Source organism: Selaginella moellendorffii, unplaced genomic scaffold, assembly GCF_000143415.4.
Source record: "Selaginella moellendorffii unplaced genomic scaffold, v1.0 SELMOscaffold_46, whole genome shotgun sequence".
Taxonomy (NCBI): domain Eukaryota; kingdom Viridiplantae; phylum Streptophyta; class Lycopodiopsida; order Selaginellales; family Selaginellaceae; genus Selaginella; species Selaginella moellendorffii.
The window spans coordinates 999,915-1,022,930 of record NW_003314307.1 but is presented as its reverse complement, the minus strand read 5'-3'; the positions used below and the strand labels follow the sequence as shown (position 1 = coordinate 1,022,930).

Here is a 23,016-nt window from a genome sequence, read left to right as displayed (position 1 = left end):
GAAGGGACTCTCCAATTGGGCTTCCAAACCGACTTGAGGTTGAGACTGGGACCGAGGGGCCTTGGGTGGGAGTGAGCATGGGCTTGGCTGGTGCCGGAGGGGCCATCCAAGGAAGTGCTCAAGAGCAGCTCCCACTCCCGAAAGGGAAACCGATTGCGGTGCTCCCGGCTCATGTGGAGTGGTGCCCCACTTGAGTACCATGCGGCTCATTGGTCCTCGCCCTTCCTAGGGGCTTGGGCCTTCCTTCGGGATGGAAGTGGGGGGCGAGAGGTACCCCTACCGGGCCGCTAGGCCACGGTGTTTCGCCCCGGTGTCCCGAAGCAAGTGTTGCACTCAAGACTTGGGATTTAGAGGGTCCCATGATCAAGTCTTGTGGTACCAAGGGAAGTTAGGAACCTGGAAGCTTGGTGTGCTTGGCTGCTTGTGCTTGCGGGAAGTGTAGCCGAACCTTAAGTCCAGTCTAACCCGGGGAGGGGGATTGGGAATGATTTGGGAATCCGTGGATTGATGGCTAACACTCCGTTGCTTGTGCAGTGAGTAGCTGAGACCAAGTAGGAGCTGGTACCATAGGTGAGAACCTTGGCAAGGGAACTTAGCGAAGGCTAAGGCGGTGTTGGACGGATAGACGAGGTAAGCTGGCAAATTGGAAAGGAAAAATTTGTGGCTTACACCGTGGATTCGAAGGCTTCAAGATGAGTTTGAGAATCCTGCATCACTTGCTGATGACTTGCCTTTCCGGCATTTACATTCTCAATATCGCCTTGAAGATGGCCTTCTTTATTTTGTGGGGACAGATCCTGATGATCATTTACGGTTGGTGGTGCCTTCGGTGTTTATTCCGCGGTTTCTCCATGCCTACCATGATTCTCCTGTTCTAGGTGGGCATATGGGACACCGTCATGTCACCGAGAAGCTGTGCAGGTCTTTCTATTCGCCAGAGATGCGACGTGATATTGTCTGGTATGTGCGTAGCTGCATTTGGTGCCAAGCTCATAATACTCCTCCTTGTGCTGCGGAAGGACGGTTGGAGTCAATTGTAGTTTCCCGTCCGTTTGAGTTGGTGGCATTTGATTTTATGGGACCTTTTCCACGATTGACTGCTGGCAATGAGTATGTTATTATTGCTTCTGACTACTTGACTCGTTGGGTGGAAGTTGGTGCTCTTGCTAGTGCCTCTGCAACTGCTGTTGGATACTTCCTCCTCAATTGAGTGGTGTTCCAGCATTCTTGTCCAGAGCGGATTCTTTCGGATAATGGTTCTGCATTTATGGCTAAGGTATTTCATGTTTTGACATCTCGGTTGGGGATATGCCACACTTTTACGAGTGTTTATCATCCACAATCAGACGGTCTGGTGGAACGGCTCGTTCGGACATTCAAAGGGATGATTGCGAAGTATGTGAACTTTCAGCATTCGGATTGGGATGGTTATTTGCCGTCTCTTCGGTATGCCTATGTCACAGGGGTGCAGAGTTCTGTTGGTGCTTCACCATATAAACTTCTATATGGTCATGATCCAATATTACCAACAGAGTTGGGTTTACCTTTGCGATTGCCACGAGCTCCTGATGCTAAGTCATGGGATCAATATTTGACAAGCATTCTTCCACTTGTCCGAGCAGAGTTTGTTGAACATTTAGGCCGCGTACAAGTGGGACAACAACGGCACTACAATTCCCATCATCGTCCACCTGCGGAGTACAAAGTGGATGATTTGGTGTTAGTCCGTTTTCCCCATTTTACGGTATGTGGTTTATCTAAGGGGCTCCTTGCGCAGTGGAAAGGACCGTATCAGGTGTTGTGGCAAGTTGGACCACAAGTTTATGAGGTTCGGCATGACGTTCAGCAAGCTGATCCTCCGGAGATTGTGCATGTGCAGCGGTTAAAACGCTTTATAGAAAGGGATCAGGAGCAATTAATACCGTCTACAGATCCACCGATGCCTCCTCCTGACGTTCCTCCAGATCCCGGCCCATCTACAAGAGAACCCTGATGGCCTTCCATTATTCCAAGAGGAGGGGATGATGTGAGGGCCAAGTGTACGGTTACGATGCCGTATACTAATATTAGCGTAGTGGGATTTTGGTAGCTGTCAGATTGGTTTCAATCCGGACCACTTGCTTTTGTATATAAGCTAGGGTTTTTGGGCTAATTGATATGCATATTTCTATATTCCTGTTCCATATTCCATGCACTCACATACTCATTTTGTTTTCAACATATTAAAATTAATAATTTTATTTAGCACATATTCTGAAATGTAAATAATAAGCCAATTATATTATCAACAAAGCTGGATTGAATTTGAGCCATCCATATAATTAAGTCTTTATATATAAATCAGCAATATAATGAAATTGATTAGACCAAAGCAATTTTAGTTTTTAAGTTTATTAACTAAAAGATTTACAAAGTTTTATTTCAAACTTGGTATTATTAATTAATAATAGTGTGGTTTTAAATTAACTAATGAAATCACATTGTGTTAAATTTAATATAACACTAGTGTGAAGAAGTTAGTATTTAGTAATAAGAAATTATTTTATTGAAAATATAAGAAGATGTGACACATTTCTAATCTAGATTAATGAAATACCAAATACCAACACATGTCAGTTTATTAATCTACTACAAGGCTTTCCATAGAACTTGATTCTTCCAATAAATAATAATATTTCCATGGTTACTAACAGTTAATGTTGTTATTATTTTGCATGAAGGTTGTGGTATACAATAGTTATTACTAGCCCAATAAATCCTACTTTGATCATAGTTATTATCTTCCTTGGTAACAAAATTTCCATCCTTTTGTAGATGTGCATAACAACTTGGGCTGGGTTTATACTTATGTTTGCTAATCCAAAGTGGGATACTATATCCAATTCTATACAACCTTAATTTGCAATCACTCCCCAATGTTAGCCTGAATTTTTTATTTGGCAAGGTTAAACTATTGTCAATTTGAATATAAGAGCCAACTATATCAGCTTTTTGACCAATAAGTATAGTTGAAAATGCCCAACAATTTTCATGTTGACTTGTTATATGCCAAGGGATTAAAGTCTGTTCTTGTACTTTAGATTTGTAGGCTTTAGTAAAATTTACATGCATTAACATATTTTGGGGAAGCTTGGGGAGTGGTATTGTTAGCTCATAATCCATCATAAGATTGAGAAATACAACACGAATTTCTCCACAGAAAGATATCCCAAATACATCTGATGCAGCTCTTGCTCGAACAAATCTTAGAAGACTTTCAAAAATGGTGTGCAGCTCATCACCTTGAAAGCCTATTGGACTTGTTGGATCAGTAGTGCAAGCATATGGTATAAGACTTTCTTGACCAATGACTCCAGGATCTAAAACATATAAATTTACAGTGATCCTAAACCCTGATCTGCGGAAATCAATATTTATAGTTCGTAATGTAGATGAATATGTTTCATCATCAAGAAATTGTGAGGAAATATATTCTTGGATGTGCCCCAAAAGGCGCGTAAAGAGATTTATATTGATAGCATTGGGATTTTTAGCATAGATTACAGTAGGCTCATTAGCTGGAACAGGAATAGGGGGAATAGGAGGTGTTGCAAATATAAATAGTATATTTAATAAACAAAAAGAGAAAAAAGTAGGAAACAATATTAATCCCATCTTGTAGAATGTTCATGTTTCTTTTGGACTACCATTTATTTAGGCAAATACCTTGTCGTAATTTATTTTTAATCCATAGAAAAAGATTACCTAAATACGACAATATGCAATATTATTTTCTGGGCCGTCGATGGCTGTGTTTCACATAGTCGTGATATGTAGTTGTTCTTTCGTAAATTGGCCGCTAGTGACAGACCAGTCTCCACCTGTAGGTTGCAAATCCAAAGCTTGTCTGGAGTGCCTTGTGAACCAAATTGCAACAAAGGAGCGAGAAAAAAGAATTCTATGCATCATCGTCTCTCTTAAGAAATCACCTTCTTTGAGGTACTGATATACAAAACTGGCAAGAAGAGAAGAATGATCAAATAGAGAAGAGAAAAAGAGCCCTACTCCATACCATTGTTCCCACGGATGAAAGCGTCGCCATACTTGTTCTTGAGCTGCCCATTGACGTACTCCTCGGTCTGCTCCATGGCGATGTTCATGTACCCATCCAGGCACGCCAGAATCCCTGCGCGGGCACCGTCCACTTAGATTTCTCTAGGCTGCCAATGGATCCATTACCTCGATAATCGACGCCGGAATTGAGCTTGACGACCACCGGGCGGCCCTTGATCGAGCGCAGGAAATCCGTGGGCGTCTTGGCGGAGCCAGCGCCAATGCCACTCCCGCTCATTCTTACCCTAGAAAAGCCCTAAACCTCTTTATCCCAAGGGCTCTTAAAGAAAACTTTAGGGCAAGAAGAGGGGAATGGAATGGAATGGCGCGCGTCCTCCATCCGAGCGCTACGCAGCAAGAATCCATGGCGCTGTTGGAAGATCCAGCGAGGTATGGAGTAGCTAGCGCTACCGAGAATCTCTCCTTGCCACGTCAGCCAAGAAGAAACGCAAGACTCTTGACCTTTCATAGCCCCCCGGCGGCAGGGGAGATGAAAGGTTTGGATGATCTCACCATGAAAGGTGAGAATGTCCGGCTAGGTGTTGCTCTTCGCGGCGATGGCAGGACGTCACCATGCCGAGGAAATAGATACGCTCATCAGTGAGGTGACCATCGACGACGACGATGAAGAAGGTGATTTCCATCGCCACCACCAGCGCCACCGCCATCGCCACCACCAGGTCCAGGACATCCAAGTCTCCCAGGGAGATCGAGATGGAGCTCCTCCTCCTCCTCCAGCTCAAGTCACCAAGTCGCAAGCTACGCTTCCTCCCTTGGCCTCGATCGTGGCTAGCTCGGCTTCAGAGATGTCCACGCAAATGTCAGCGTCCGCGAGGGTGGATTACAGGTCCCGGAGGCCATCGCTCATCACCGTGACAGTCCCGGTTCCACTCACGCCGGAGCTCTCCACCACGGACAACTGCAAGACCTCTCGTGTGGACAGCTATGGAAACGAGAGCGACAGTGACAACGATCCCACGACGCCGCCGCTCATGCGCAGGATCGCTCCAAAATCCAACTTTGGGAGGTCGAGAACACGGCTGCTGGATCCTCCGCCCATGACTCCCGCGATCCGGAACCAGATCACTTCCACTCTCAAGAGCCGGAAGTTTGAAGGTGACGACGTGAGGTTCTCGCCGCCAAAGACACCCGGCTCCGCAAAGTCGATATCTTTCGAGGATGATCAGGATCCCCTGGACGACGACTCCATACCCGGCGATAAGAATCTCAACAAGGGCGAGAGCGAGTGGCTCTACTGGATCCAGTGGGTCTCGCTCTTGATCCTCACTGCCTTGCTCGTATGCTCGCTCAAGATCGAGGAGATTGAAGGGAAGAGTTGGCTGCAACTTAGTCTCTGGAGGTGGCAAGCGCTTGCGCTCGTTGTTATCTCGGGCCGACTTATTGCAAGCTGGATCGTCAAGGTAGGCTCTCTTTCGATTGATTTTTCTGGCTTGGATCTGACGGATTTTGTCTCTCTGGAAGCTTTTTGTAGCACTGATAGAGAGGCGTTTTCTCTTCAAGAAACGAGTGCTCTACTTCGTATACGGCTTGCGGAAGGCTGTGAAGAATTGCATCTGGATTGGCCTGACTCTCGGGGTCTGGGAAGTGATTTTCAACGGACGAGAGGATACGAAAACCGTGAGGATCGTTACGAAGGTAAGATTTCCAAGTTTTTCTTTCTGTAATCACCAGGACATAGCCTGTTTGGTGTGATCATGCAGGTGCTGTGGTGTTTGCTCACTGGCTCTATTTCATGGATGTTGAAGGTGCTGATCTTGAAGGTTGCAGCAAATAGTTTTCACAGATCGGCGTATTTTGAGAGAATACAGGACTGCATTTTCAGCCAGTATCTCCTGGAAACACTTTCAGCTCCCCCAGCGCATGGTTGTTTGCTTGACTCTTCAAATCCCGCAAGGCCTCCAGCAGTGGTAAGTTTTCCCTTTTTTCTCCGATGTTGCTTGTCAAAGTTTTTCATTTGTCTGTTGGTTTTTTCTTGATGAGTTTGAGTTTTCATTTTATAGCTGATTTTTCTTGCCAGCCGCATGAGCAGGATTCTGCGAGCCCTTCTCAGTGGGCTTTCGCTAAAGGAGATGTCGAAAACCCCGTACAAACACCCTCCAAGTCGGCGAAAAGGAGGCTCGGTCTCTCATTTTTTTCAGGCACGCCTAAAAAGAAGCCAGAAACGCCTGTTCCTCTGATCGCGAAGAGTCCCGTTCCGATAGAGCAGAACAGGTTGCAGCAGTTGACATCACAAGTAAGCTAAAACGATTTTCATGTTTTCTTGTTTGGCTAAACTTTGTTTCTCACAGACGGTGTCCGCTTGGACACTCCGAAGGCTAATGAAGACGATCCGAAGCAAAAACATGACGACTTACTCGTCCATGCTCTCCCAAAACGGGGAAACCGAAATCGACAGCGAGATTGAGGCAAGGTCGGCCGCCAAAAAGGTATCTTACAATTGAAACTCAATTTTTCTGAAATGTTTTCGTGGCAGATTTTTTTTAACATGGCGAGGCCTGGGCAAAAGTACCTGACACTCAGGGACTTCTTGTATTTTCTGCCAGAGGAACAGGCAGCAAGGGCCTTTTCTCTTTTCGAGATCACAGACCAGGGGCATATTTCCAAAAAGGCGCTCGTGAAATGGGTCGTCAGTGTCTACAAGGAGCGTAGGGCTCTTGCGCTCACTTTGAGTGACAACAAAACCGTTGTTGCAAAGCTCCATCGAGTTTTTGATTTTGTAAGTCGATCGATTCTTCTTTCTTCTTCTCCATTTGTTCTAACGTTTTCTTCTTTATCTTTGCAGGTGTTGGTGGTGGTGCTTTTTATAATTTGGTTACTTATTCTCGGAGTAGACACCTCCAAGCTGCTGGTGTTCTTCTCCTCCATTTTCATACCTTCTGTTTTTGTTTTCGGCAACATGGCGAAGGGGACGTTCGAAGCGTTGATATTTCTGTTTATTGTGCATCCTTACGACGTTGGAGATCGAGTATGTGTCGATGGCCAGACTTTGTTGGTCGAGGTATTCGTTTTCCAACTTCTTTTCTTAACATTTTACGAAAAGAAAAAGTTTTTGCAGGAAATGAATGTGCTCAACACAATTTTTCTCACGTACGTATTCTGTCGCTTTATCCTTGAAGTGTGATTGAATTTTGCTTCTGCTTTTCGCCGCAGAGGCTCGAACGAGAAGATTTACTACCCGACCTCGGTTCTCGCATCCAAGCCGCTGTCAAACTTCCATCGCAGCCCTGACCAGTGGGATGCGATCGAGTTCCAAGTTAGCGCCAACACTCCGGTTGAGAAGCTCGGTTTCCTGAAGGACAGGATGCAACGCTACATCGAAAGCCTTCCTCAGTTTTGGTATCCTGACTTTCGGATCGTCTGCAAAGACATCGAGAACAGCAACAGGATGAGGATGGCACTTTGGATGCAGCATCACCTCAACTTCCAGGTCCTCTATCCCGGTTTTACTTTTGTCCTCTCTCTTTCTCTAAGCAAACTCTTTTCTATCACTCCAGGAAGGTGGCGAGCGATTCCAAAGGCGCAGCAATATGCTTCTATACATGCGGCAACAAATGGAGGATCTTGGCATATCGTATCAGCTTCCACGGCAAGAAATAGTGGTGACTGGCTTCCCTTTGCGTGACTTGCCAACACCGGTGTTGGCCTAGAAAAGATTTTGCCTCCGCGGTTTTAAAGGGTATGTGTTGGATTTTAAAAGTCCTTCTGCCGGTTGCTTGGTTTGAGCTGCTCCTTAAGTCTCACGAACTCGGACAGGCCCATCTCGATGGCTTTGATGCTCAGCTCCCTGCCCTCGGCGTTGCTCATCGTTTTGTCATCTCCATACGTCATGCGACGCTCGTCCAGCAGCAGCTTCCGGCGGTAGAACACCTTGTAGCAGCGGCGGAGCGTGATGATCACGATGAGAGGGAACGAGATAGCGCAGACGACGACGAAGATCCACAGTATCTGGGACTTGTAGATGGACTCGCCCTCGACGATGAAGACGCTGCGGAGCTGGGTGCCGAAGGTGTTCACCTTGACATCGTTGGTGAAGAGCGACCAGGTGTGGTACGACTCCGAGCGCTTGGACTCGCTCAGGATCATGGCGAAGATGGGGGCGTACAGGATCATCCCAAACGCGACGTTCATGGCGGCCAGCCCCGAGAACTTGAGGACCTTGAGGTTCTCGTGCTTCTTCGGGTAGACGAAGCGGGCCAGGTACTCGAGCTCCAGGTTGGTGCATGGCACGGTGGCGGTCACCACCGAGACCGCAGCGGTGACGAGCGCCGCCCAGGCCGTGAAGAGATCCGTGGAGGGCCCCCGGTCCATGTTGAAGGCGGTGTTGTGCTCGTCCGCGTAGGCCGTGACCGTGTCATTGAACATCACGTTGAGGAGATCGATGTCGAGAGCAGTGATATCACACCTGGGAACGCTGGTGTTCAAGGCGATGGTGATGTTGCAGCGCCGGAGATACGACAGACTCTTCTCCGCCACGTCCGAGCCGAGGCCGTAGAAGCAGAAGCTCCCGTCCGGACGTCCCAGCTCGAGCTCCTCCGTCCGGGAACCGCTCGTGTCCTCCCAGATGCTGTTCGAGAGATCGAAGCCGTTGTGATGGACGCTGTAGATGGCGGCCTTCGTCCGGCCGCTGGTGTTGCATGGAGCTCCAGGCGCGGTATCGTTCACGAGCTCGAACGAGTCCGTTAAGTTTTTGGTGGAGGTCCGGCCATGGAGGTAGCTGTAGGCCAGCTGGAAGTTGGAGAGGGCGATGGCGATCTTGTTCCCACGGCAGGGGGTGTCGGCGTAGTCCTTCATCGTGAAGTTGGTGCAATAGTAGCGCCTCTCGGTGGCGGAGAAGGCGCAGCCGCGGAACTCCTCGAGGTTCTTGGTGAGAACCGGCGCGGTGGAGCACTCGTGGAGTGGACGCCGGGTATAAGGCCAGGTGATCTCGTGCGGCTGGTTCTGGAGCACCACCAGCATCCGCGTCTGGTTGAGCCCCTCCTTGAGGCTCTGGACGAGCTCGTAGCAGATCCCCGGAGGAACTTTGTAGGCCGCGTCCAGGGGTGATCGTCCGATGGCGATGCCTTCGTTGCACTGCTCCAGGCCTTCGCGCACCACCCGGAGCTGCAGGTTTGACCGGTTCGTGGCGACGAGCCGGGTCCTGTTGATGATGTCCGAGGTGCTGCTGCTGAGCAAGACTGGAGCCACAGAGGAGGAGACAGCGAAGAACAACTGCTGCCACAAGGTACCGTAGTTGAGCTTGGTGGGCGACTGACCATCGCCACCAGCACCTTGCAGGAGGATCACCGGCGCGACGATGTCGCAGTCCGGAGTGATGCAGTTGTACATGAGCACCCAAGTTGTCATCCGGATCCTCCCGGTCCCGGGGCGGCCAGTCTCGGTGGTGTACTCGGCCACCGCGGCTTCTCGGGTCGCGGCCAGGCCGCCTCGTCGCAGGAGCTCGAGCTCTTGGTCGGGGCCCCAGGAGGAGTTTGGCAGGATCCCGGCGGCAGGGGGGCCGAGCAGCAGGAATCGCCACAGCGCCTCCGGGTGCCAGTCCACGTTTGAGAGCTGCCACCATGTAGAGGACTGCTGGAGGTTGCGGCTGAGCTGCGTGATGGCCGCGAGGGTCTTGGTCACCTCGGACAGCTTACCTCGGATCGTCCACAAGTCCAGGGAGTGCGCCGCCAGGATTCCTCCATCGCCGCCGCCAGGAGATCTTTGGCTTCCTTCCAGGAGCAGTAGCAGCAGGAGCAATGGCAGAGAAATCCGGGCATTTGGGAGCATTGGCGAGGAAGCAATTTGCGAGCGAAACAAATAAAGAATGCTTGACACAGTGCGATCCTACATGGTTCTCAAAGAACACGACTCTCTCTCTCTCTCTCTCTTTACAGTAAAGAAAAGACTCGAATCACTGCCATTACGACAGGGAATTTTAAAAAAGAGAATATTCTATTGTTATGACGTCAGCCCTAGATTGGCTTCCCTAGATTGGGTCTGACGTGGCAGGCGCAGGGTTTAGGGTTTATGCGGGACCGAGCAGCGGCTTTTCTCCGGGCCAGGTGCGAGAGGGCGCGGGAATCTGCGTCTCTGTTCATCGAGGCTAGGTTAGATCCATTCCAGTGGAGTCTCGGTTGAGGGATTGATTGGTTGATCGATTGGCAGGAAGAAGAATGCGAGGAAAGCGCAGCGCATCGGTAGGAAGATCATGCACTATTTGCGCACCGATTTCAAGGAGATTGCTTGGCCCTCCTCGCTTCCCAATCCTCCCGGCCGGCCTCGGCGCCAGAGATTCTTCGCCAAAGAGGTAGTAGGCCTACATTCTTTGAGCTCTTTTCAAAAAAATTTCTCTTCTAGACTTTGAGAGAGGCATGGAAGCTCTACAAGAAGTCGTGGACGTCCGATTTCGAGATCTATGGCGTGGTGGTGAAATCTTCCAAGAAGAAAGAAGCCGCTGGAGGTGGTGCTGCCGCTGGCCCTTCTCGTGGAACCACACCACAGGATGAAAAGTTTCCATCGATTTACGAGGAACTCGGTACGCAAACAAAAGAAAAAATGGATCGATCTTAGCAAAGTTTGATCTCACACTTCTCTTCTTTTCTTCTTCTTTTTTCCAGAAGCAGCAGTCAAGCTTGGAGGAGAGCACGTCAAGCCGGCGCTCCAGCGGATCTACATGACCCGAGCAACCGTGTACCGCGACGCCGTGCGGAGTTTCATCGATGGATACAAGCAAGGCATCCGCGAGTCTGCCGAGAAGAGCACCGCCGACGACAAAGCCACGGAACAAGTCGTCAACGAAGCCAAGCGAGCTGCCGAAGAAGCTGCAAAGTCTCAGAGGCAGTACGCTGCTCCATCGTCTTCGCCTTCATCGTCATCTTCTTCACGTCCGCCAGAGGAAGGCGAGAAAGGCGAGAAGAAAAGCTCGGCAGCCGACGCCGGGTGATGACTCGTCTTCCGTAACGCATAACCGAACTGGAAGCGTAGAGTCGCGACTCTTCGCGTTCAACTGACCCATTGCGCTGCGCGAGACGAAGGATTTCTAAAACTCCAGGCTCCAGTTTACGCTGGGAATGGGATCCAAGCATGGAAAGTGTTGAGCAGCAGCAGCGAGTTGATCATCCTGGTCGGGAAGATCCATCACTGGTAGCACCAACAGCAGCAGCAGCTAGTGCTAGTTCCAGCAGTTCTTCCACTTCTTCTTCGGCAACTCCGGCTCATCATCCACAGCTCAAGTCCGCCCTCAAGGCCTATCGACCATCTCCACTCCGGCGGCCATCCAATCCTCCGCCACCAATGATCATCGAAGGCCCGACTCCGAAGAACGCCGACGATGCCGATCAGACTTGCGACAACTTCCAGCTGTTGTGGGAGAAGGATCCAAATCTCCGGACTCCAACTTTGACGCCAGCCCCGGACGGCGCTTCTTCAGCTCCTCCTCCAGTGGCAAAGTCCGTGTCTTTCAAGGACAAGAAGTCGGCCCAGTGCATGATCTACGTCGAGCCGGAGGAGCTCCACGATGAAAACTCGCGAGATGACAGCCACACCTTTGATAACTTCGATCGGCTGTGGGAGAAGGACCCGGACCTCGCTGGCGGAGACGTTTCTTTCCATGCAGTGCCGAGCAAAATCGTCCACCAGCTGCAAGAGCCGGGCACTCCAGTCAGCGAGCTTCTCAAAATCAATCCCTGCGACATGATCCAGAAGCACGTTGTCACTGTTGTCAACTCCACAGCCTCGTCTTCAGCACCGTCGGGTTCTTCCTCATCGTCGTCCGAGAGCCGGCTTTGCAAGTCCAACGTGGTGTATGATCCCCTGGCCCAGAGAGACCGGAGGCTGTCTTTCGAGTTCTCGTATGACATCCGGAGCCAGAACGAGGAGGATGGCACTGCTGACAAGACGATTCGGAACGCTGGAGTGGTGATACGCTGCGACGTCCAGGTCCAAGTAGTCCTCAAGGTGGAGCCTATGCAAGACCCGGAGAGGAAGTTCCTGTTTCTCTTCCATCACAACGTCAGGGTCTTCTCCGACTTCAAGCTGGAGAGCGAGGCCAGCGTCGTCCAAGACTCGACTATGGAGGTGGCGGATTCACTGCTGGACGAGTTCTCCTCTCCTGCCGAGCCCGGAGTTGAGATCACTCACTACAGAGTGACGCATCATCTGGTGGTGCTGCATAGATGGGCTCTGGCGACCACTCCGAAAGCCGTGTTGCAGCGAAGAATGTCCGCATCGACGTCCCAGTCGCTGGCTCACCAGGAGTACTTCCAGCTCCAGGAGCAGCAGCTGGTGATGGACGATGAGAGGCGGCACGAGAGCGACGAAGGTGAAGGCAGTGGTGCGATGAGACGGACCCGGTCATCTAGGCGTCGGTCTCTGCAAAGATCTAACTCTAAGTAACGAATCGGACTGAAAGAAAGGAGTGAAGGAATCTTGTTTTTTTGAGGCTACTCCATACCTTGGATGATCTTTCCATGGAAAAGTATCGAAGATCAATGCAAACCACTCCCACTTTCTTCGACTCTTTGGAGTGAATCCCTTGAACAAGCTGAGAAGACGAGAAGGAAAACCAAGATTTGCTTACTATGGAGACTAGAGCTCTAGATTTTTCGGTGCCACTGCTTGGAGTAAAGGCGTTGCTGCTACTCTAGCCCACACTGCAAGAAGCACGAAACTTTAGAAAATCCACGCTCTGGAAATTTGTTTCGTCCTTACCACACATGAACGCTCCAAGCATTGCTCCAGCCTCGAATCCAAAACTGAAAAGAAAGAAAGCGGATCAATCGACTCGAGGATGAAAATGCTGCTGCTGTTGCTTACCGCGGCTTGAAGAATCCTCGATCTTGCACATTTTCTTCTTGTTCTCCAACCTCGCGCTCAATTTCCTGGAGCGATGGAGCGGCGGCGTCGGTGCAGTAGCCCTGGCGCTGCTTGTGACGGGGATTGCTCTTGCAGATCACATAGAGGCGGCGGCCACGGCGCACGGAAATGCAAGCATCGCACAGCTTCTTCACGGACGCGCGGACTTTCATCGAAGAACCCTAAATAAACCCTACCATTTTGAGATTTTAAAGTTCTTCCATTTTCTCATTTGGAATTTCATCCGGCCAATCAGCGGCAAGAAAAATAGGGTTAGGGTTTCCCTTTCGCTCCCAGCGACCGCAGCTATGATAGGCGCTATGGTGAGGGCGTCGCGGACTCGCAATGTCACTCGTGTGCTACTCCGGAATTTATCATCGTTCCGGGAAGAAGTGGATCCCATGAATCCCAGCAGAAAGCTCCAGATTCCAGCTGACAGGTGAAAATCAATCATTCCGAGTGAATTTTGGATCCATTGCGGTCGTGCAGGTTGTGGTCAGCTCAGACACAGCTCTCGCTCCAGAATTTCCAGATTGGCGGCGAAAGAGAGCGGATGCCACTGGCGCTGGTGCGCGCTTTTGGCATTCTCAAGATGTGCGCTGCAAAGGTTTGCTACTTTTTCTTTGTTCTTCTTTTTTGGCTTTTCAAACTGTGAGGCTTTAAAGTCTTTGTCTATCAGGTGAATGTCGCGGATGGTTTGGATCCCAAGATCGCAAACGCGATCGTTCAAGCGGCACACGAAGTCGCACAAGGCGAACACGATGCTGAGTTCCCGCTCGTGGTGTGGCAAACTGGCAGTGGGACGCAGTCAAATATGAACGCCAATGAAGTAAGACATTCCTTTCGTTTCCATTTTGATAGGAGAAAGGAAGAACTTTGGTGTCTAGGTGATTGCAAACCGCGCAGCTGTGATCCTCGGGGAGCAACCCGGTAAAAAGTTTGTGCATCCCAACGACCACGTAAACAGGGGCCAGTCTTCAAACGACACTTTTCCTACTGTAAGTTTGAAGTCTGTCTTACGTTTCGCTTCAAGAAAATGAGATTTTAATCCTGCACTCAGGTCATGCACATAGCAGCTGTAAGAGAGATTCACAGCAAGCTGCTCCCGAGCCTTCGAGAGCTGTACAAGACTTTACGTGCCAAGGTATCTATTTATCATTGTTTGAAACTCTGCAGTAATTTGGTTACCGTTTCCTCAGGAGTTTGAGTTTCACGATATCGTGAAAATCGGCCGAACTCATCTCCAGGACGCTGTTCCTTTGACCCTCGGCCATGAGTTTAGCGGATATGCAACGCAACTTAAGTACGGGATCAGGCGCATCAAGGCTGCCCTCCCGCGACTGTACCAGGTAGGAGCGCGCTCTTACTTCTGATTGCTCTCTAAATTCTTGTGGCAGCTTGCACAAGGTGGAACTGCCGTGGGAACTGGCCTCAACACTAAGAAAGGGTACGTGCTTCTACGTCCATGCTGCCAATGACGTTGCCTGCTTCTCTCAGGTTTGACAAGAGGATTGCTAGCGCTGTTGCGGAGGTGACTGGGCTCCCTTTTGTCACTGCTCCGAACAAGTTCGAAGCTCTGGTAAGTGTTTTGCTTGTGCGTGAGAGCCTTCCGCTATATGATGTATGTTGCAGGCTACACATGATGCATGCGTGGAAGCCAGCGGTGCGCTTAACACTATCGCGGTCTCGCTTATGAAAATCGCGTGGGATATCGGCATGCTTGGAAGGTGAGAGAGAGCTTTGGTAAGAATTGTGTATTTACTTTCGGAATGTTTAGTGGGCCTCGGTGCGGATTGGGAGAGCTAAAGCTGCCGGAGAATGAACCTGGAAGCAGCATTATGCCGGTATGTGTTGTTTTTTGAAAGTTTTTCCTGTTTCATGGCTGTGTTCTTCAGGGAAAAGTCAATCCTACGCAGTGCGAGGCGTTGAGGATGGTTTGCGCTCAGGTATTCCCTGCTGATAACTTCGGTCTTGCGATTGTTATCGTGGCTTTTCTGTAGGTGATGGGTAACCACCACGCAATTTCCATTGGTGGGTCGAATGGCAATTTTGAGCTCAACGTGTTCAAGCCATTGATCGCGAAATGTCTTCTTCATGTACTCTCACTGCCAACTTCTACCTTCTTTTATGCTAATAATGTTGTCATGGCAGTCCATCCAATTGCTTGGAGATGCCGTCGATTCTTTCAACAGGAAATGTGTGATGGGGATTGAAGCCGATAGAGAAAGAATTGCGAAGCATTTGAGAGAATCGCTCATGCTCGTCACAGCCTTGAATCCGGTAATACCTGCTGTGTTTTCTGTGTTGTCGCTGACCATCTCCTGCAGAAAATCGGCTATGACAAAGCTGCTCTAATCGCTAAAACAGCTCACAAAGACGGAACCAGTTTGAAGGTAAGACTTTGGAAAAGAAAACTCCGGTTTCAATCTAAAGTTGTTCCCTTGCTCTCGCTATGATCAGGAGGCTTGCCTGAAACTCAATGCCCTGACGGAGGCAGAGTTTGACGAGATCGTTGTCCCGGAGAAGATGGTTGCCACGGAACCTCCCATGCCGATCTCATGCACAACGCTAGTGGGAGGAGTTTATCGCAATGGCACGGTGCTCGCTGTGGATGGCCGCGCGCTGGTCAAGTTGCCGATGAACGAGGAAGGAGAAATCGACTTGGCCGCGGTCGAAAGCATGGATCCCGAGGAACTCGTCAAGAACCACGTCTTGTCCGAGGATTTCCAAAAGATGTTCAGCCTCAAGAACACCGCATTCGCGTTCAGCGGTGCTAAACACGAGGTTTGGTTTGAGTCCTGTTTTTTTCTGTTTTTTTCTTTGTTTTTGTTCTTGGCTGACGTGAGTTATTATTCTCTTCTATCCAGGCAGAGGACTTTTTCAGTGATGCCCAAGGAAAGATGCCTGACGCCGACGGTGTTGATCTGGCCGATCATGCTGCAAAGTTCTTCACCATGAAACAGGCTGACGATGTCACCTTGATCATCGCGGGGCAGGGCAAAGTTTACGTGGTAGCGCCTCTGTCGACGCAGCTGGGACCAAAGTGCTGGACGTTTAGTCCCCACGATTGGAAGGTGGTGGGCAGTGGCAGGAGCGTCGCGAGCGAGGTACTCAAGGGTGACAAGTACGAGCAGATGGACAGGGAAAAGGTTTTCGAAGATATCTGCAAGGTGATTGATCACGCCGCTACCAAAGACAAGCTCACTGGCCCAAACATCTTTGCCTTGTTCTCTGAGGAGAGCCGGAGGGTGATGATGGGTCGGGTGGACGGCCAGGTGAAGATTATAAGCTCATGACAAAATTTTCTTCTTTTTTTTTCCAACGGAATAATCAAGGTATACTGTAATAAACTTCTTAATTCAGCCCTTTTTAGCTATAAATATAGTGTCAGGGCATAGGATTAAAAGAAGCTAGTTGTTTTTCATGGCTATGGCGAATCGGTTGGCGATGAGAAAGGAGAGGGAGAGGAGAACGGAGGAGCGGAGGAAGCTGGAGAGGGCGCATAATTGGGAGGATGGCACTGATCCATGGGAGGACGAGCTCTTCTACAACGAGCGGATCAGGAATCTGTCCAAGAGATTGACGAAAGCGCAGATCGATGCGGTCACGGCCAATTCGAGCCCAGATCACGCACGCATTCTTCGGGAGTGGTGCGAGCGGATGGATGCCCGCCTTGCTTCTCAAGGGGAGCGGCAGCCCCTTGGCGAGACTTCTAAGACTTCTTAGAATATCTACTGAAACTTTTACTGAAACTTTCACTGTAGTGGTAAGATCAACTAGAGCTATCAGAGTGGTCTTGGTCTATTGTTGCATGGCCAGCAATGGGATCCCGCAAAGCTTCTCATTGCCTTGGAATGCAAGTGGAAATCGAGTGTTGATATGGGATGGTCCACATGGAGCTTGTTCCACGTCAAGTCAAGCGACTGGAGGGAGCCTTTTCAATCTGGGAAGAGCCAGAAAGACTCAATAGTCATCGACGAAGTTCTAATAAAGAATAGGTTAACATAGAATCATGAACATGAAATGTTCTATCACATAAAACTGAGTGCATGGGCTATGTGCTGTGTGCTCTCTCAGAACTCGTGCAAAGAAGTGCTTCGTCTCTTCTCGCAGCAATGGAGCTTGTCCTGCAGTCCTGGAATGCTCTTTACTTCCTCGTGTTTCTACTCTCTTTGTGGCTGATCTCCCGCAAGTTCTACAAACCATCCACGATCAAACTCCCGCCGGGAAGCCATGGCTGGCCCCTTGTCGGAGAATCTCTCTCTTTCTTTCGGGAATCCCCTCTAGACTTCCTCACTACTCGACGCAAGAGGTTTTGCTTTGCCTTTCGCTTAGATCTTGATAACTATACGATATCTACAGATTTGGAGGAGTTTTCTCAAGTAACTTGCTTGGATCTCCTACCATCGTCTCTACAACGGTAGAAGCGGCCAAGTTCTTCCTCAGCTGCGCTGACTGTGGCCCCTCGGGCTTGTTTAGACGATTGATTGGGCCGAAAATTATTTCCGAAGCTATCGGGAGTGAGCATGCGCTCTACCGGAGAATTGTGCTGGGGATGATGGTTCCAGAGACGCTCAAGCACCATGTGGAGACGATTGATAACTTGGCTCAGGAGATTCTGGAGTCGTGGGGGTCGAAGAAGACGGTAACGGTGATGGAAGAAACTCTCAAGGTTTGATCACATTGCATGCCGGGTTGATGCTTGATCTGATTATATACATTCGACTTTGCCAGTTTAGCTATTGCGCGGTGATTGGATTCGTGTGTCAGAAACTCCTGCCTTCCACTCCGGAGATGATCGATCTCATGCGAGACGTCCAAGCCTTGGTCACAGGAATGCTCCAGTTTCCAATCGACATACCCTTCACACCTTATCGCAAAGCATTGCAGGTTCTTTTACTTATGTTATTTGTGGTTTTGATCTTTCTAGTTCTTGATTCGATCAGGCCAGGGCGAGGCTCAACACGTTCTTGGATGGGCTAATCAACGAGAGAAGGGCGCTATTAGGTGCCAAGGGCGAGAGGCACAAAGACGCGCTGGACGAGTTCATCATGCACAAAGATGACAAGGTTGGAACCATCTCAAATCAACAAGTGGAAGACAATCTCATAGCACTGCTGTTGGGAGGCCACGACACCACAGCTCTTGCTCTCTTGTGGCTGATCAAATACTTACATGAGAACCCACAAGCTTTCAGAGAAGTAGAGGTAAATATTTCCATTATTATTAGTAGACTGTTTAAATTTGTCTTATTCCCAGGAGGAGCAAAGGAGAATCTTTGTCAAGAAAGGCTCCACAAAGTACAAGTTAACTTGGGAAGACACAAAGCAGATGTTAGCCACTTTAAGGGTTGTACTGAGCTCTAAGCACATTTTCTTATATTAAATTTGAGTGTTTGTTTTGTTTTTTGTTTTTTTTTTTGCAGGCTGTCGATGAGACTCTGAGGCTTTCTAATATTGTTGGGATGGTAACACGTAAAATCACCAAGGACATCAGCTACAAGGGTTTGATTACAAGTGATTGAATCTAACTTCAATTATTATCTACTTTCATGGTGTTACACAGGTTATACCTTGCCCAAGGATTGGCAGGTTCAAGTTCATATGTCATCAATTCATCTAGATGAGAGTATTTACCCTAATGCAACAAAATTTGATCCATCCAGATTTAAAGTATGGCATTTGTCATGTTTATACTGACCAAGCCTTTTTATTTTCTTCCATCAGGTCCCAGCTAAAACTGGCACATTTATTCCATTTAGCTATGGACAGAGGATATGCCCGGGGAGTGCACTCGTTAAGTTAGAGCTATGCGTTTTCATACACAGGCTTATCACAAAATACAGGTATTTCCTTTTCCTCTTTTTTTTGTTGCCATTTGTTCTTTCAAAAATTCTAACAAATTGTAATCTTTGAATGAAGATGGGAGCCAGTGAATCCAACTAGTACAATAAGCTACTGGCCAATGCCCAGAGTGAAAGATGGATACCTCATACGAGCTATGTCCATCCAGTAAAGAAATAACAAGAAAATAGTTTTGGAGTAAATCATATTTAATATATGTTTCGAACTTCTGTGATCACCAAAAAATGTTTAGGGAATGCAATGCAAGTTTAGGCACAGCGAGGTCGCGAGATAGTTTCCGCGACTGTTGGTACTGGCTCTGTGTCATCCCGTGAGTTCTCAGGATTTTTCTCGAGAGACACAATGGTCTTTCTTTGATAGAGAGATAGAATAGAGTTTTTCTTTCTTTGCTGATAACTTGGCATTCGATCTCTCGCAGCCTCGTGTCTGAGGAGGAGAATCCCAGCTCCAATTCTCGAATTCCCTGTTACTTCTACTTTCAAGGATACTGTGCAAAAGGAGACTAGTGTCCGTTCATTCACGGCTTTGCTCGTCGCTCCCAACAGGTCCGAACTTTAGCCCAGCAGCAGCAAACTCCTCGAGCTCCTGCTGCTCAAAACACCTCTACCGTCACGCAAAACGGGGGCTCCAACCTCTCGTCGGCAACGATAGGCCAGAGAAGCGGTCCGGACGAGCCTCCACACCAAGTCCAGGTTGAAACTCCGGAAGAACACGACCACGAGTGGCCGATGGGAGGCAGCCCCGACTTCAACGACGTAAATCCCGGAGCCCAGCGGGACTGCTACTCGGATGATGGATCGTCATCCAGTAAATGGCTACGAGCGAGGAGCTTTCCAAAACGGCACCAGAGGTGGCAAACGGGACAGCTTCAACGAGTACAAGCCTTGCGATCCACCGTATCAACCGTCGCTCCCTTATGACTGCATGATCAGCTCGTCCAGGAGAACTTGGAGGGATTAAACCGAGAGAGGCTTGAGGACCGGCTGGTGTTTCCGAGAGGGAACCACAGGAGCCTCTTTGCCGCGAACCGCCTAAAGCTTTTCAGCGGCAACAGCAGCGCTCACAACAGGCTAGTGTACGCAGATTGTCAAGTTTCTCAACCAGCAGCTTCAAGTTCCTCATTTCAACCAGGGAGATTGTTCTTTGCCAAGTTGACAACCTCGAGTTGGGAGCAGTTCGCTAGCCTAGAGCTGATCTCTCCCTGGAACTTGTCTGAAGAGAGATCCAAGGAAGCCAAAACTTCACTGTTCAGATAGTTGTCAAGGCGATCCAGCTGGCTAATGCCTGTTGGAATTCTTCCATGTAGATTGTTTTTGTTGCGGTGCAATTTCTGGAGAGTTTTCATCTCTGCTATCAAATGTGGAATGCTTCCCGTCAGGTTGTTCTTGTCCAGGAGAAGCAGTACAAGGGGAGAAGACACATTATACGCTGGGATCTCCTCTGTAAAATTGTTGTGCTGGAATCAAAGATGTCCATTTTCGACCCACTGAGAAGTTTCGCAATAGTCCCAGTAGAGCCTGTGATATTTCTCAGTTACAACACTAGAATTTTTTATAGTGAATGAAGCTGATGTAACCTGTGACAGCAACATCAATGGGATTTTGAGCAATTGCATGAAATGGGGAAGAATCACACAAATCACCCTGTAGCATGTTTTAGTTTCGTGAGGAGGATCACTCTTGAGTCTGTAGAATCACTTCAGATGTCATGAAAGATATCAGCTTGAGTTCAATTATAAGCCTTACTAGAAAATGCCACAGAACTCTTCCCCATCAGTATCAGTGTAGAAGTAAGACGCTTTATTAGATTTCGTTTTCTGGTTTTGATCTCACCTCCCAGGTTATATTTTGCAACGCATTTCATGAGGTTGGAACGGAAAAATTAATGCAGAGGTTTTCCAAAGCACAGATCTAGATGCCAATTTCACTTGAATCCTATGTTTGTGGAAACAGGATGCTTTTGAAATGAGGAAGCCGATTGCATGTTTTCTTGTCCTGCCTCACGTCTTTGTTTATATGCACCCACCATTTTGGTGGCACATTCAAGGTCTCCTTGAGAGAGTCTTGCCACTTGTTCACCAGAGCATAGTCACACTCCACGGTCTCTGGAGGTTGCTGTTTACCCTGCTTCCAGCGACGATCAATGTAAACACATTTGAGAAGGTATTTGTGCAAAGATTCTTATCCAGAAACAAGTTGTCATGAGAGTTCAACTCGTCCATGGCTTTTGTGTCATTTTCAACCAGCTCCTCCAAGGATGGCAAATTTCTTCAAATGCCTCCTCTTCTGAGGTTGCAATGCAATAAGTAGAGCTTTGTCTTACATTAAATAATTTGCTGCAGGTTTGCTTTTCGTTTTATTTATGCAATTGTTTTAACAGTGACAGTGTCCATGTGAAACAGAATTATTTAAAACACCATAAATCCATAAATAATGCCAAATAGTATTTCAAGTTTTCTTTGTAGATCTATGCTTACATGAATCGAAAGTTGATGACAATTGGATTTAGCATCATATATGTAGTGAAGTGTATAAGTAGCTATTTGAAGACACACCATTCTCTTCATAACTAGCACCTGGATAGCATGGTTTTGGGTTTGAGAAGTTTCAATCCACTAGCCTTGGGAAGAGTAATGCATTCCCAAACAAAGTATTGGAACTGTTTTGGAAAATAGAGTTTGAGCTAACTGAAATCATGCTCATGAATAAGATCAAGAATAAACTAGCAAGCTTTAATGGTGATCATTAATTCTTCACATTTTTAGATATTCCTTCCAGTCATTTTTTGCTTCTTAAATGTCTCCTAAGTTCCATTGAGCTCCTGATGCTTGGGCCACCAGCTTTCTTTTGGAAGCTATTGTTATATTGTCACTTCTCTAAAAACCAATATATATATATTTTTTTTGCTCACTTCACTTGTATTAGAATTAAATAATATAAACAATGCAGCTAATACTTCACAAATTAACTTGAAGGTCTTAAAAAACTAAAAAACTAAAAAAAGAAAGAAAGAAAAGTGGCTTGGTCATGTTGCTAGCCAAAACAATTTAGAAAAATATATATTTCAATACTTAAGCTAGAAAAATCAAGAATAAGTGCATAAGCAAATGCAGAAATGGAGTTGAGGGTGTGCCATATGGTAATGGCCAAGGAGGAAGTCTAATGAATGTAACACATTTGGACCATAAATTTCAATTTAAAAGGTCAAAAGTAAAAAATAAATTTCCAAAGAAGCACTTGAGGAATGAGCATGAAATGATTGTCTCTAGAAAGGAATAAAAGAATGACTGACATGTGGAAAATGTTATATTTAAGTTTAAGACTGATTCTAAAATAGAGTTTAAAACCAAATTTAAATTTAAGACATCAATTATTTCTTAAACCTCAAAAGATTTAGTAAATCCAGGACTCTAAAAGAATTAGTGATGATAATACAAATATTGAAAAGTCCAAAGGTAAGGTAAATATGGATAAACATGATTTGGTGAAATGTTCAATAGCCAACTTTATCTTCTCTAGGAGATTGAAATATTTCTAATGTAAGTGTGAGTGGCATTACCTATTTAAATACTTTGTTTAGCTTATCGAAACTTTATTCAAGCCACATGGTTGGAGCACTTTAATAATAGAAGATGGGGAGTGTATCTATAAAGCTTACATTAAATTACGGTATTTCAGAATACTATCCTAAAATCCTTGATTATGAAAAAGAAGAGGAGTGGCTCATTTGCTTAGTAACCAAATGTATAATTACATAGTGAGGAAGTCTCAAAGGTTAATGGGACTTAATGGGTGAGCTTTAGGGCTTTGACCTAGTGGGAGTATTAATGAGTGATAGAAAACAATTTGGCAAATATTTAATTAGGAACATTAAGGGATATTATTCCCCATGTCTTAAAGCATTTGAAGAATATTAAAGGATGGTTATAAAATGACCACTTATAAATAAATAGTATAATTTTGGAGAAATGGGACCAAATCCAAATCTAAAAGGTAAAAGCCCTAAGCAATCATTTCTTAGACCTAGAGGTTTGATAAATCCCTATGGGATTGTAAGAGGAGGACTTTAAAGAAACTAGTATAGCTAAAAGAAACTAATATGGATAAAAAAGGCTAAAAGGGATATACCTATGTGATATGTGATCATATAAATATTAAAGAGTCCAAAGCTAAAGTGAATATGAAAGAACAAATAAAGTAACTTAGTGAAG

The 23,016-nt window shown here is 47.3% G+C and overlaps 6 protein-coding genes across 7 annotated transcripts; 4 read left to right on the top strand and 2 right to left on the bottom strand.

Moving 5' to 3' along the window:
- Window positions 1-3,918: 3,918 nt before the first annotated feature.
- LOC9657594 (U6 snRNA-associated Sm-like protein LSm6) lies at window positions 3,919-4,352 on the bottom strand. Its single transcript, XM_002980793.2, has 3 exons — window positions 4,219-4,352; window positions 4,052-4,165; window positions 3,919-3,994 (listed from the first exon to the last, which is right to left on the bottom strand). Exons 1-3 carry the CDS (start codon window positions 4,328-4,330, stop codon window positions 3,957-3,959), a joined length of 264 nt encoding a protein of 87 aa, XP_002980839.1. The 5' UTR covers window positions 4,331-4,352; the 3' UTR covers window positions 3,919-3,956.
- Window positions 4,353-4,375: 23 nt separating this feature from the next.
- On the top strand, window positions 4,376-7,841 carry LOC9657013 (mechanosensitive ion channel protein 4). 2 transcript variants are annotated; one of them, XM_024685799.1, is made up of 10 exons: window positions 4,376-5,513; window positions 5,575-5,748; window positions 5,814-6,020; window positions 6,131-6,346; window positions 6,402-6,539; window positions 6,587-6,829; window positions 6,896-7,111; window positions 7,169-7,200; window positions 7,264-7,540; window positions 7,608-7,841. In XM_024685799.1, exons 1-10 carry the CDS (start codon window positions 4,650-4,652, stop codon window positions 7,758-7,760), a joined length of 2,520 nt encoding a protein of 839 aa, XP_024541567.1. In that variant the 5' UTR covers window positions 4,376-4,649; the 3' UTR covers window positions 7,761-7,841. The 2 variants fall into 2 exon arrangements, with proteins under 2 accessions (XP_024541567.1, XP_024541566.1); XM_024685798.1 differs by having other exon boundaries at window positions 7,264-7,804.
- A 2,247-nt stretch (window positions 7,842-10,088) lies between these two features.
- Window positions 10,089-11,055, top strand: LOC9657012. The gene is made up of 4 exons (XM_024685800.1): window positions 10,089-10,196; window positions 10,255-10,396; window positions 10,447-10,624; window positions 10,707-11,055. Exons 1-4 carry the CDS (start codon window positions 10,117-10,119, stop codon window positions 11,030-11,032), a joined length of 726 nt encoding a protein of 241 aa, XP_024541568.1. The 5' UTR covers window positions 10,089-10,116; the 3' UTR covers window positions 11,033-11,055.
- Window positions 11,056-12,635: 1,580 nt separating this feature from the next.
- On the bottom strand, window positions 12,636-13,115 carry LOC9657359. Its single transcript, XM_002980791.2, has 3 exons — window positions 12,904-13,115; window positions 12,799-12,842; window positions 12,636-12,740 (listed from the first exon to the last, which is right to left on the bottom strand). The coding sequence occupies exons 1-3, from the start codon at window positions 13,113-13,115 to the stop codon at window positions 12,676-12,678; spliced, it is 321 nt and encodes a 106-aa protein (XP_002980837.2). The 3' UTR covers window positions 12,636-12,675.
- Window positions 13,116-13,194: 79 nt separating this feature from the next.
- LOC9657358 (fumarate hydratase 1, mitochondrial) lies at window positions 13,195-16,322 on the top strand. The gene is made up of 16 exons (XM_002980885.2): window positions 13,195-13,381; window positions 13,432-13,549; window positions 13,622-13,771; window positions 13,830-13,940; window positions 14,003-14,086; window positions 14,142-14,291; window positions 14,340-14,389; window positions 14,440-14,521; window positions 14,575-14,669; window positions 14,720-14,786; window positions 14,838-14,888; window positions 14,943-15,038; window positions 15,094-15,222; window positions 15,270-15,335; window positions 15,403-15,726; window positions 15,810-16,322. Exons 1-16 carry the CDS (start codon window positions 13,251-13,253, stop codon window positions 16,236-16,238), a joined length of 2,133 nt encoding a protein of 710 aa, XP_002980931.2. The 5' UTR covers window positions 13,195-13,250; the 3' UTR covers window positions 16,239-16,322.
- Window positions 16,323-17,736: 1,414 nt separating this feature from the next.
- On the top strand, window positions 17,737-18,742 carry LOC9657357 (beta-amyrin 11-oxidase). The gene is made up of 5 exons (XM_024685826.1): window positions 17,737-17,832; window positions 17,889-18,149; window positions 18,368-18,409; window positions 18,534-18,614; window positions 18,704-18,742. Exons 1-5 carry the CDS (start codon window positions 17,737-17,739, stop codon window positions 18,740-18,742), a joined length of 519 nt encoding a protein of 172 aa, XP_024541594.1.
- The last annotated feature ends 4,274 nt before the right edge of the window (window positions 18,743-23,016 follow it).

Bases quoted from the DNA above. Each gene is read 5' to 3' on its own strand.
- LOC9657594 (XM_002980793.2), bottom strand. From the start codon at position 4,330: ATGAGCGGGAGTGGCATTGGCGCTGGCTCCGCCAAGACGCCCACGGAT. The intron at 4,166-4,218 runs GTAATGGATCCA...GTGCCCGCGCAG, and splicing joins TTCCGGCGTCGATTATCGAG to GGATTCTGGCGTGCCTGGAT. The intron at 3,995-4,051 runs GTATGGAGTAGG...TCTTCTTGCCAG, and splicing joins TTTCATCCGTGGGAACAATG to TTTTGTATATCAGTACCTCA.
- LOC9657013 (XM_024685798.1), top strand. From the start codon at position 4,650: ATGGCAGGACGTCACCATGCCGAGGAAATAGATACGCTCATCAGTGAG. The intron at 5,749-5,813 runs GTAAGATTTCCA...GTGATCATGCAG, and splicing joins CCGTGAGGATCGTTACGAAG to GTGCTGTGGTGTTTGCTCAC. The intron at 6,021-6,130 runs GTAAGTTTTCCC...TTTTCTTGCCAG, and splicing joins CCGCAAGGCCTCCAGCAGTG to CCGCATGAGCAGGATTCTGC.
- LOC9657012 (XM_024685800.1), top strand. From the start codon at position 10,117: ATGCGGGACCGAGCAGCGGCTTTTCTCCGGGCCAGGTGCGAGAGGGCG. The intron at 10,197-10,254 runs GTTAGATCCATT...ATCGATTGGCAG, and splicing joins TCTCTGTTCATCGAGGCTAG to GAAGAAGAATGCGAGGAAAG. The intron at 10,397-10,446 runs GTAGTAGGCCTA...TTTCTCTTCTAG, and splicing joins AGAGATTCTTCGCCAAAGAG to ACTTTGAGAGAGGCATGGAA.
- LOC9657359 (XM_002980791.2), bottom strand. From the start codon at position 13,115: ATGAAAGTCCGCGCGTCCGTGAAGAAGCTGTGCGATGCTTGCATTTCC. The intron at 12,843-12,903 runs GTAAGCAACAGC...CTTTCTTTTCAG, and splicing joins CGAGGATTCTTCAAGCCGCG to TTTTGGATTCGAGGCTGGAG. The intron at 12,741-12,798 runs GTAAGGACGAAA...TGCTTCTTGCAG, and splicing joins GCTTGGAGCGTTCATGTGTG to TGTGGGCTAGAGTAGCAGCA.
- LOC9657358 (XM_002980885.2), top strand. From the start codon at position 13,251: ATGATAGGCGCTATGGTGAGGGCGTCGCGGACTCGCAATGTCACTCGT. The intron at 13,550-13,621 runs GTTTGCTACTTT...TTTGTCTATCAG, and splicing joins TCAAGATGTGCGCTGCAAAG to GTGAATGTCGCGGATGGTTT. The intron at 14,889-14,942 runs GTATTCCCTGCT...GCTTTTCTGTAG, and splicing joins TGAGGATGGTTTGCGCTCAG to GTGATGGGTAACCACCACGC.
- LOC9657357 (XM_024685826.1), top strand. From the start codon at position 17,737: ATGATCGATCTCATGCGAGACGTCCAAGCCTTGGTCACAGGAATGCTC. The intron at 18,150-18,367 runs GTAAATATTTCC...TTTTTTTTGCAG, and splicing joins AAGCTTTCAGAGAAGTAGAG to GCTGTCGATGAGACTCTGAG. The intron at 18,615-18,703 runs GTATGGCATTTG...TATTCCATTTAG, and splicing joins TTGATCCATCCAGATTTAAA to CTATGGACAGAGGATATGCC.